At 38.7% G+C, this 12,381-nt stretch overlaps 1 protein-coding gene across 3 annotated transcripts in view; it reads left to right on the top strand.

The window, feature by feature from the left end:
* The window catches only part of CACNA2D1 (calcium voltage-gated channel auxiliary subunit alpha2delta 1), a 681,161-nt gene that overhangs the window by 631,862 nt on the left and 36,918 nt on the right, over nucleotides 1–12,381 (top strand). For all 3 annotated transcript variants that reach the window (XM_084632490.1, XM_084632488.1, XM_084632489.1), the window contains 4 exons: nucleotides 1,269–1,329; nucleotides 3,176–3,273; nucleotides 11,189–11,273; nucleotides 11,581–11,643. In XM_084632490.1, the coding sequence (XP_084488616.1) occupies nucleotides 1,269–1,329; nucleotides 3,176–3,273; nucleotides 11,189–11,273; nucleotides 11,581–11,643 (307 nt within the window). The remainder of the gene's footprint in view (nucleotides 1–1,268; nucleotides 1,330–3,175; nucleotides 3,274–11,188; nucleotides 11,274–11,580; nucleotides 11,644–12,381) is intronic.

The raw sequence follows: 12,381 nt of genomic DNA, 5'->3' as shown, positions 1-12,381 counted from the left end.
AAACATTTTCCACTCTTGTTACAAGTCTCCTTGTCAGTCATAGCTCCTGTTAGCTCAGAGAAGACGTGGTTAGAAGTGGTTTCATTGACAACCATGTCATCTATCACCATATGCTGGGTAGGAGACAACAACATGATAAGCTTTTACCAACCATTTGTATGGTTGTCATTTTGTATGATTTATTTCTTAACTTTATCAAATAGGGACTAGTGATTAAAGTTTTAATGAGTGTAAAAAATGGTTCTGTTTATGGACTAGATCTACTGATGTCGGAGCGGTATCAATATACCCTGCAAAATAGACCCTTGAAATAGCCACAGTATATAGAGGTTACCTCAGAAATAATAGACAAGGACATACACTCCAGTCTTCAAAGATGTTTGTCTTTTTCCCAGACTACAGCTGTACATAAATTGAACCTATGATCTACTCACAATATTTTTATTCAAGGGGTAGTTGAATAAAATATTGGTTTGTGACCCCTTTTGCTTTACCCTGTTTTTTTCTGTTTCCCTGCTTTCTCTTTCTGATGGATTTTCACAGTCAAAGAGGGCAAGTATATTCTTGTTTCTCAATTTCCTTCTGTTTACTGCAGTTGATATTTTCCACTTCTATTTCTATTCCTACTGGATGTTCTCCTTTGTATTCTTCATTTCTGGACTTCTCCCATGACCACTGGGTACCATAGCAAAAGCCGGGGCGGAGGAAATCTCTAAAATGCTTTTGTGTTTTCATGCACATTTCAATTTGTTGCTAATCTCTAATCCCTGTATGTCTGATCCTATCACCTGTTGGTTCATGCTGATGCTCAGATATATCATTACTTTTTTTAAGACCACTCTTTTCAATAACATTGAAAGGGGTTTATTCTAAAAGTGATGCTTTATAACTTTATTGATGAAAATATTAGAGATAAATGTTTTTCTTGATGTTCTCAATCCTAAATATCCTGGATATTTTGAATTATCACATTGCAAAGCTAATGGATATGTCACATATACTTTGGATTATCATATTGTCATGATAATGAAACAATGACTCAGACTTAACTTGCTTCAGTTGTTCTGTTATTGCTTGGTGTATTGCTGTATAATAATCGGATCATTTCTTCCTACAATGTGGACTACTGATGATAGTATAGTACATTAGTTAGAAAAATGTTCTTTGTAGATCACATTTTTTAAAATCCACAGATGCATGCAGAAATTATCCAAGTAGTTTTACAAAATCCTGTTTATTTATCTGATATTCAACCTTCATCTTTGTAGATTCAGAAACTCTAAAGATTGATCACTTTGATGAAGCTGGCTATACCTTTATAGCACCAAGGTTGGTCAATTTCCCAGTTCTAAGCATTAAACACAGCAGTAAATAAGAAGTCTTGATCAGGTTAGTTACATTTATAAAGCATTGACTTGCCCAATAAAACTTAATTTTGCACAAGAAATGTGCTGGGGGAAATTGTTAAGTATAAGAGCAATGGTTGAACTCAGATTTCCAAGTTTAGATAACATTTTTATTGGAAGAATATGGATAACACCTCCTCAGGCTACTTCATCTAACAGTTTATCATAGAGCACTCCATACTCTGCAGTGTTATAATATTTGGAAGGATAAAATTAAAAAAAATAGCTACCTCAGACAAAGCCTCATTTATTTATTTATTGAAAGGTAATGTGGTCTAGTGAATACAGTGTTGGGACTCAGGAGTTCTTAATTCTATTCCTGGGTCCAGATGATATTTGACAAGCTGGTTTAACCTATCCATACCTCAGGTTCCCCACCTGTAAAATCGGTATAATAATACTTATCTCTTTTGAGGTTTAAGGATGAAGAGTATTTCCATAAGAGCTACAATAACAATTATTGTGTGTAACTCCATGGACTTCAGTGGAGTTACAACAGGGATGAATCTGATCCAGTAAGGGCATTAGTTTCCTGGGTTTTCCCAAGGAATTGTGCTTTCCTAGTCCATTGCATTTGTGCAACTGAAACATATTAGTATAAATGCTACATATAAAGACTGACTAAAGCAAGAGTATCTTAAAATGACAGTGGTGATAAACAATGGAGAAATTATCTATACACAATCAGTCTAGAATGATTCAAACTCATTCTAGCTCAAAAAGCTCAAGATTTTTTAGCCCACTATATATGTATTCTGAAAGAAATCACATGTAAAACAAGTAGTTGTGGGTTTTTTGTTGGTGCCCCTCCCCCACCCCCAAACTCAAAGCAATCTAAAACCGATCAGAAGCATTTAATTTTCTTGGAGGGTTGGAGGCATTGATAATGGATTGTAGCATTGATAAAGGATACTTGATCCTGCAACTGATCTATGTGGGCACAGAACCAGGCACAGAGCCCCGTTGAATTGCTGACTGTAGGACTGGGGTCTAAATTCTGCCTGAGTTATTCTTAGTCCATGGTGTAATAAGTGAATGGCAGGAAGGTGGGTTCTTTCTAAAGAAATGTTTGACCCAACTTTTCCCTTTGCATAGCATAAAAATGTATTTTGAAAATGAGCTACTTCCCTATACCACTGGTAATTGTTCAACATCTATCTTCTCTTTATCATTTACTCTACTATAGAAAATTTAGTGCATATTTTAGTTTGAAATTAATGCATTTAATCCCAGTTGCTAGCTAATATTTCCCCTTGAAGTACACACTGATTTTTAGCATATTACTTATGGCTCTGCTTCAGAGAATATCACAAGGTATGTGGTCATACCAAATTTGTATAAATAAACCCACTTTACCCATGTGGATTTTGTTGGGGGGAGGGAGTAGTTAGTCTCTAATTCAGTTTTAACAGTGTACAATCTCCAGTCAAGGACCTCCAATCTTAAGAGGTCATATAAACAATAAGATTTCCAGTATATTTTGGCTAAAGATTGCCTCTACTTAACCAATAATTTAGGTTGCTCCCTTGGCTGGGTCACTTAAAGCACTTTAGAAGATGGCTAGGAAACTTGCCTCTTCCTATTGAATTCTGCAAAGAGGGTCAACGGAATTTTGCAGAATCCTGTTCCATTGTCTGTTATAATACACTAGCACTGATCTGAGGGCCTGCAAAGCTCTGCCTGGCTTCCAGGAAATGCGAGCCACTTCTTATCGGCCCCAGTCGCATCTGAAACAAATCTAACAAGGCTGATGTTTTGTTGTTTTTCAGAGAATACTGTAATGATGTAAAAGTATCAGACAACAACACTGAATTTCTTTTAAATTTCAATGAGTTTATTGATCGAAATACCCCAAACAGCCCTTCATGTAAGTATTCTATTCCAGTCACTAAAATTATTTTCACAGGGAGATATAAAAATATGAAAACTGCTGCAAGACGATAGCTTTCACTATGCCAGTGTTTTAAGATTTTTTCTGTGTTTATTTGCTTAATGAAATTACATACAGGCCAGAGCATTGAACTTATCAGAGGTTTTATTTATGTCCAAGAGAGCGCTTGTAAGATTGTTTTGCAGATTGCTGTGACCATCAAGAAATCTCCCTAAATAATATAAAGCAAAATGTATTCAATAACTTACAAACTTCCCTCATGGATCTATCTAATATTTACTGACTTCCACAGTCCGTTTCAACACCGGTCTAAGGGTATAAAGGCCTTTCAGATAGATCTGTTCTGAAGATTGTAGCATATCCCTTCAAATAGTTTGTGAGCCCTCTAGTGGGCCTTCTATTGCAGAAGACACCAGAAACTAACAGAGCCGGTGTGCTAGCGAACGCTAAGCATTCTATGCTTGCTATCGTTAGTAAACATGGTTACTTGGAACCCAGCTTTGTCTGTGTGTATTCTTCCTATCCTGAATGTTGTATAGAGAGTAAAGACACAATTATTGTTAGGGTCTGGTGGCTTCTACAGCAGAAGACAGGGAGGTCCACTAAAGGGCTCACCAACTATTTAAAGAGATACTAACAATTCCTATTCACTGCAAATATGTATTCCTTTTGTAGTGTTGCTTTATAATTACCCTTCGTGTGCATGGATTCCATTGAATTTTAAAGTCTGGGTACTGGAACCAGTGCATCTGCTTCTCTGCAAAGGACTTTTCACTGTACATTTAAGAGGGCCATTTTTTGTGATTACTAAATTAATTTCCAACACTTGTTCATAAAAAGGGTGCTTACAAATGGAACATGCAGTATTTCTGTAAAATAGATAAGACATAGGATGGCAAGTTGTTAATCCTAGCTCAAGAAACCATCCCATGACATGAATGATCTCTCCAATTCTCACCCTAATGCAAATCTTCTTCTGCTAGGGAAAGTTGCTCAGAAAGATGGGGCAGAATGGGTCTGGCAGCAGCTGGAGTCCTCGGGTTTACTTGGCACCGCCACTATGTTTTTTTCTTGCCTCATCAGAGAATGGCGAGAATACACTGATTATGTTGTTTAATGCTGTCTGCCTGCAGATGAACGTATATCAGGTGTCTGTGATATTCATTAAGACCCATCCGCTGTTTTTGGTGCCATTGACAAACCTTCTGATGGATCCAAGAGCATATGGCGTCTCTCTTGAGTTGCTCCAATCCTTTCTTTGTCCAGCTATGCTGGAAGAAGGACAGGAGATAATGGGTGTGGTCTAATTAGGAATTTTATTCTTAAATGTTTGGGAGTACCCAGCACATAAGTATACAGTGCAGGTAATTCCAAGATCCTTTCGCTATATGCCTGGGGGCTTCTCTTAGCCCATCCCCAGCCAACCCTCTGCTGGGACCTCACCATCCATCCCCTCTTGAACAAGGGTTAAGAGGGGGCTATAAAGGATGGGGGCTGGCTCCTGGCTGTACCAGTCATAGGAGCCCCAAACTACTCCCCCCAGTTTCCTCTCCTTTAAAGAATACTTCCTTTAAATCCTTTATCAATCCATTTTATCTGATCCCTGCATGCATTCCTTATGGATTACCTACACTGGACACCTGCCCCATGTTTACATGAGTAGCGACATCATGGCCAAACTCTCATTTCATGTTTGTCCCAGCTAACTCCCCCCTCTCCCCTCCCGCCTCGAACTCATTGTGGGGAAGGTGGAAAAAACCAACTGCGCCTTGGCTAGTCTGGCAGTGAGAGGAAAATTCCTTCCCAGTCCCACGCAAAAGGAGCAAATAGCGCAATGCCTACAGTGGATCCTGATAAAACCCAGAATTTTACCACTTCCCTGGGCAGGAGGTGGGTGCTGCTCTGCCAGGTCCAGGTAACAAAAGGCTTTTCCTGCACCAGCATGGACCTATATAGTCCCCACTCTCTTCCTGTCACCTGACGGGGAATAGGTCAGTGTTTCCCATGCTGATCTGGTCTGGAGCTGCAGCAGAAATCACTTCCTGGCTCTCTGGCTCTTAAAGGGGAACACTGGTTTTCCAGGAAGCCAGACAATGTGTGGTGGAGGTCATTCAGAGAGAACCTAGAAGGCAGCATTGAGCAATTGCTCATTTGCACGGAGGCCTCTCATAAGGGGCTCTGCTTGGTTATATTCTGCCACCTACATCCCCTCATTCAACATTAATCCTTCTACCTTGCAATCTCTTCGTACTGGGTTTTTACAATACCAGCCTCACCCACTGTCTCTAATGCCTGGTGCATCATCACACATAGCCACCCTTAGAGAAAAACAAAACAAACGAACCAAAATTTGAGTGCAGTGTCCTTTGTCATTGGTCAAAATTCTCTCAGATACCTCTCCTTGTGTCAGTGCAGCATATTGTCATTTGGCTACAAAGACGTTAAATCTTTGATTTTTGTGAACCAGGGAAGCACAAGCACAGGAAGTGGAGAACAGCACCTCCAGCACTTGAGCGCTGTGGGTGGAGGCATAACATACATTTAAGCCATATGATCCCGATCCCTGGAGAGAACACACTGAGCAGAGGCATATACTGCATCTATTTTTAAAAAAAATGCAGCCTACACTCCCCATGGTGCAGCCGTGCTCGTGACTGCCAGTATGCTGGGAGGAAGATGATGGAGTCTTAGCCACACTCCTACACGAATAATCCACCTCCAGGGCTTTGATCACTTCTGGCAGCACTGGCTGGCCTTGACTCTGATGTGACCCCAACACTATGAACACCAGTTTTGGATGCCTCCTTTGTAAATTCACTGGGGCGGAGGAAGGGGCTTTCTATTTCTCTTCTCCACTCTAGTTCTCCCATAAAGAGCCAATCAAAGTCTAGTCCTAACTGTATAGGATTGAGGTTGCTCAGTTACTTTCTACATGGAGGCAAAATAGTTGACATTAAATTGGCTACTGATTAGAGGAGAGGGCATGGGCTCCTAGGTTCTGTGATTGACCCTTCCATTGGCTTGCTGTCACTTCCACTGGGCAAATCACTGCAGACCTGATCCTGTTGTCAATAGAGTCGGCAACAAATGTTCCATGGATTTCAGTGGTGCAGGATTGTGCCTCTGTTTAAACTTAGCTGCCTACAAAATGGGGTTCCTTTAGTCAATGTCTGTTAAGCATTTTCCTTGGGTTAATCTAATCTACCATTATAATTTATTATTTACTATTTGTTAAGCGCCAGCTGTGTGCTTGATACTATACAAGGACAGAGAAGCTTACATGCTTAATAGACCAAACATGCTGGAAAACACAGAGGAAGGTTCGATCATAGAATGAATATTTTTTACTCTGTGTTCTTCTTTAAGGCCCTGATCCAGCAAACCCCACAAGAATGTGCTTAACTTAAATGATGTGTAGTTCTGATAGTCAAGGTAGACTACTGTCATGCTTATGTGTATTTCTGGATTAGGCCTAAGTGCAGTTCTTCTTTGGAAAGTACAAGTGGCATTGCCTGGTCCCATGTTTATTGTCTGTCAATATCAACTATGTCAGTTCACAAGTAAAAAAGACATTTTTCTTTTTGTCACCTCTGCAAATTCAGCTGGACTTTTGAAGTCAAACTTGATTCTTTCCAGCTCATGCATAACCACCAATAATAAAGATCCTGTATGCCAAATTAGGGTTATACCTGGGAAATCCTTTTGTTTTCAAGGCATGCACTAAGTTTCACCCATGCAAAAACATTGCCTTCAGTGGGTTTGCTGACTGACTGGAATTTAATACAAAAAATAATAATGTCTAGATGCACAAGATGGAATAGAATTCAGATCTCAGCCTTAGCTTTGTTTGTTCAACTGGGAAAGCAGGAAAAACATTTGTTTGTCAGTAAATGCACAAAAGTTGCTTTTTCACAGATGTTACTCTGAATATAAAAAGGAAACAGATCTCTGAATAGTAAAAGCATGTCATTTTTACATTCTGATTTTTCAGAGTGGAATGAACAATACTTTAGTATAAGAAGCTTAATCTTACAATAGGTGCACTTTAAGTAGTTCGTTCCAGTTTGGGATGTGTTACCAGTGGTATTCCCCATTGTAAATATAGAAATATTCTTGGAAATGATAATAGTTCTGAAAATGGAATTAACTTATTAAATGTGTCCACTGTATATTTATGTTATTAAAGACATCAGTGAAACATTACTTTTCAAGAAAATTTCACAGAAGATTTTAATGGCTACATTCATTTATTTGAGTACTTACCTCCTGTTAGCACTGCTAGAGGTTTTAAAGAGACATGGAGAGAAAAATATACCTCTTGCGATCTGTCATGATATGTGATCAATTATCATGAAAGCCGATGAGATGTCAGATTCTAAGCATTACCATGGGGTCATAGAATCATAGAATCATAGAATATCAGGGTTGGAAGGGACCCCTGAAGGTTATCTAGTCCAACCCCCTGCTCGAAGCAGGACCAATTCCCAGTTAAATCATCCCAGCCAGGGCTTTGTCAAGCCTGACCTTAAAAACCTCTAAGGAAGGAGATTCTACCACCTCCCTAGGTAACGCATTCCAGTGTTTCACCACCCTCTTAGTGAAAAAGTTTTTCCTAATTTCCAATCTAAACCTCCCCCACTGCAACTTGAGACCATTACTCCTCGTTCTGTCATCTGCTACCATTGAGAACAGTCTAGAGCCATCCTCTTTGGAACCCCCTTTCAGGTAGTTGAAAGCAGCTATCAAATCCCCCCTCATTCTTCTCTTCTGCAGGCTAAACAATCCCAGCTCCCTCAGCCTCTCTTCATAAGTCATGTGTTCTAGACCCCTAATCATTTTTGTTGCCCTTCGCTGGACTCTCTCCAATTTATCCACATCCTTCTTGTAGTGAGGGGCCCAAAACTGGACGCAGTACTCCAGATGAGGCCTCACCGTCGTTTTCATCCAAAGGGAACTGCAGTAAAAATGTCTTTACTTTGTTAGACCACCTAGCTGGAATAATCTGAAACAAGATATGAAATCCTCTCACAATGTAACTGTCTTTAAGGCTAATTTATTTTCTTAATTGTCCACACATTTGTCTTATCAGATGCTGTATTATGGCTGTATAATGTATGACTGTAACTTTGAGTGTGTCCCCTGAGTCAGTCTTAGAAATGAGATTATTCATCTCAAATGACTTAACCCAGAAAGAAATTTTAATAAATGAAAACTCTAAGCTAATAGCCTACATTAGTTTATAATCAAGTATTGAGGACACATTAGTATCAGCATGGTACACACGAGGGCTTAGAGAGTAATTAAACCATACAGCACATTGTCAAATTACTGCCACCTCTCAGATTTGAAATCACAATGATATTTGAATTTATTTTCCTAATTGTTTTATTTTTTTCATAACTGTAACTTAAACAAGTACTCTCCTGAATGATTAAGATAATAGTGTTGACTAAAGTAATGTGTAATAATCCTTCTTGGAGATTATCCTTAACAAAAAATTGTCTTTAAAAGGGAATAACTAATACCATCTATAAGGTTATCTAATTCATATGTAGGATATAGCTTTAATTTTCATTACTTTTTATAACTAAACATTTAGGAACAGATCGGTCATATTTAGAACTCCCATTTGACTTCAGTAGAAATTTGGACCAAGTATGGGCTGCAGGAACTAGCCCTGGTCATATTCAGCACAGTCCCTGATCTGTTCTCATTATTTTTAGCTGGACAGGTTACTTTTAAACAAGTACCCTGTCCTGGTTATGTACCTTAGTATGGCTCTGTCCAAAGGACTTGAATCTTACCATCCCTGATTCTGCAAACAATCACCTCTGTAAATTTAATTCTGTGAGTCCCAAATAATTGGAGCCCTTACGTGAATAAGGTTGTGCAGGATTGCAACGAAACAGGCTGGCTTTAGCAGGATAATGTAAATATGGTCTGATTAGAATTAAAGTAATTTGTTGAAATTGGATTGAAGCAGTGCTATCTACTGGTTAGAGCCTGGCCTAGGAGTTGATTGTGTGACATGTTAGTAGTAAGGATCATTACAAATTCAAATTTTAAAGTGGATTTACTGAAAGCTTTTTTGCAAAGGTTCACAAACTGATTTTTGATTTTGCATAAGAGTAATAGAGAATTAATAGATTCAATGTGAAATGCAGAAAAACTTGGGTGGTTTTGATGACAGGTCATTCTGAGTTCATTTGACTCCAAAGGTAAGAATGAAACTTAAGGCATAAGAAACAATATCATAGAAAAAGTTTGCGATATCCTCTGCAGTGAAACCACAGAGTTCGCCGCAATTCAAATTGGGAGTCAGAACTCCCTAGTTCTAATCCCAATTCAACTGCTCCCTCACTGAGTGACCTGAGAGTCTTTCTGTTTACTTCATTGGGCTTTGGGTCAGCCATTGTTTTATTTCACAAAGCTGTAAAATTGGGTACTATAATATTTACCTAAATCACTAGGGTATTGTAAAGAACTTCCTGTTACAAAGTGGTCTCCAAAATAGAAAAGCTTGAGAAGCACTGACCTCTGAATAGCTTTTCAAAGGTATAGTCTTAGACATGGCCCATCTAATCTATTTGTTTAAAACATGATTATCACTGTAGTTTTTACAGGAAGGGACGAAGAAATGCTTGTTGCATTTTAAAAATAAAAATAAAGAAAGGTCTTAATTGTCAGATTCATACTGTAGTTGAACTGTATTTCTTCTTTGTAATGCAAGACAAGGTAGGTGTTTTATTGAACCAAGTTTTGTTGGTAAGAGAGTCAAGCTTTCAAGCTACAGAGAGGTCTTCTTTGGGTCTGGGAAGGGTACTGCAGAAGTTTCCTACGCAGAAGATATAAAACAAAACAAAAATGGCTTAATTGTATGTCCTGAGAAGGATGAGGTGTCAGCTATTTGAATGAAAATGTGCTCTTCACAGTATGTTAACTTCCATATTTGATACAAAATTGGAATCTTTCCCCATTAAATGACTGGGTGGCTTTATAGAATGCAATGTAGGCAAAGCTAAAGTTAGCCCAAGCTGCCTAAAGCTATAGATGTGGAGATTACAGAGATCCAGGACATTGGTCACAGTGAATGCAGGATTGTCTTTATTTCTTGTTTACATTGAGTCTTACCTCCTTACTAAGTTCCCCCAGTGGTCACCCTGAATAGTGGCTCTAACCGTTCAAACTTAACACCACAATATTTAGGCACCTGATTTTCAGTGGTGTTGCCCACAGTGGGAGTTCTGGGTGTTCAATGGAAGCTGTGAGCATTCATACCTCTGAAATTTGGGCCATGTCAAGTAAGCTGCCTAAAAATAGATGTAGGTGCCCAATTTTAAAAAGACAAGTTTGAAAAAGTTGTCTTCTGTATTCTGATTTGGTAGTGTAAGGGCTTGTCTTCACTATGGAAGTTGACCTAAGTTATGCTACTCCAGGTATGTGAATAATGTAGCTGGAGTCGGTGTATGTTAAGTTGACTTACCCCAGTGTCTTCACTGCACTAAGTTGATGGGAGATACTCTCCAGTCAACTTCCCTTACTCTTCTCGGAGAGTTGAAGTACCAGGATTGACCGGAGAGCACTCTGCCATTGATTTATCAGGTCTTCATTAGACCCACTAAATCGATCCCTGCTGCATCAATTGCAGCAGTGTGGATCTCCCCATAATGGAGACCAACCCTAACTTTAGCCGCTTGAGTTTGAAAATTTTAGCTTAAAGGTTTTGATTAAATTAGCATATTTTCTTCTCAGCATCAATCAACATTTTGAAAAATCACAGTTTTTTTTATTAATAAGTAGCAGGAATCAAGCAATTCAGACTTTCATCTTTAACAGATTTACAGATCTCAAAGTCATGTGTTTTCAGGTGACTCATGTTGTCTCTTGCTAGGTAATGCTGATATGGTCATTAGAGTTTTGCTGGATGCAGGATTTACAAATGAACTAGTCCAGAACTATTGGAGTAAGCAATCTCTGTGAGTGTTCTTTTTTCATATCTTTTCATATCATTTTCATATCTTTTTATTAACTATGTAGTCATTGGGGTATTTGTAAATTGTTTATGAATGTCAGGACCCAAGGCCTGGTAAATTCAAATTTGTGGTTAGATATCAAAGTCAAAAATAAAACTAGATGTGTGATATGTATATTTCAGTATTTAATGTTGATTAGAAAATATGTGTATTTTTTTCATAATTCTATGCCTAAATGGTGGCTATTGTGAGGGAGGAGTTGGTAATAGTTCTGATTAGCTTTCATTTAAATTTCTTCTTTTTGTCATAGCAATGGAGTTGTTGCACAATTTGTGGTCACGGATGGTGGAATCACTAGGGTTTACCCTAAAAGGTAAGGGTCGTCATTTTATTTTCAAATAATATCAGAATGTGAAAATAATTCCTGTAAGCCGTATCAATGGAATATCCAAGTAATGGATGTTATGCATACAGCTGAAATTCCTTTGGTAACCCCAAGGATATATAAGAACACATGAATGGTCATAATGGGTCAGGCCAAAGGTCCATCTAGCCCAGTATCCTGTCTTCCGACAGAGGCCAATGCCAGGAGCCCCAGAGGCTATGAGCAGAACAGATAATCATCAAGTGATCCATTCCCTGTCACTCGTTCCCAGCTTCTGGCAAACAGAGGCGAGGGACTCCATCCTTGCCCATCCTGACAAATAACCATTGATGGATAATCCTCCATGAATTTCTCTAGTTCTTTTTTGAACCCTGCTGTAGTCTTGGTCTTCACAACATCCTCTGGCAAAGAGTTCCACTGGTTAACTGCATTGTGTGAAGAAATACTTCCTTTTGTTTGCTTTAAACCTGCTGCCTATAAATTTCATTTGGTGACCCCTTGTTCTTGTGTTATGAGACCTTCCTTATTTACTTTCTCCACATCAGTCATGATTTTATAGACCTCAATCATATCCCCCCTTAGTCACCTCTTTTCAAGCTGAAAAGTCCCAATCTTATTAATCTTTCCTCATACGAAAGCAGTTCTATATCCTTAATCATTTTTGTTGCCCTTTTCTGAACCTTTTCCAATTCCAGTATATCTTTTTTGAGACAGCATCTGCACACA

This window comes from Lepidochelys olivacea (genome assembly GCF_965140295.1).
Source record: "Lepidochelys olivacea isolate rLepOli2 genome assembly, chromosome: 1".
Classification (NCBI taxonomy): domain Eukaryota; kingdom Metazoa; phylum Chordata; order Testudines; family Cheloniidae; genus Lepidochelys; species Lepidochelys olivacea.
Note: the sequence above shows the minus strand (reverse complement) of the source record. Positions and strands in the feature narration are given on the sequence as shown.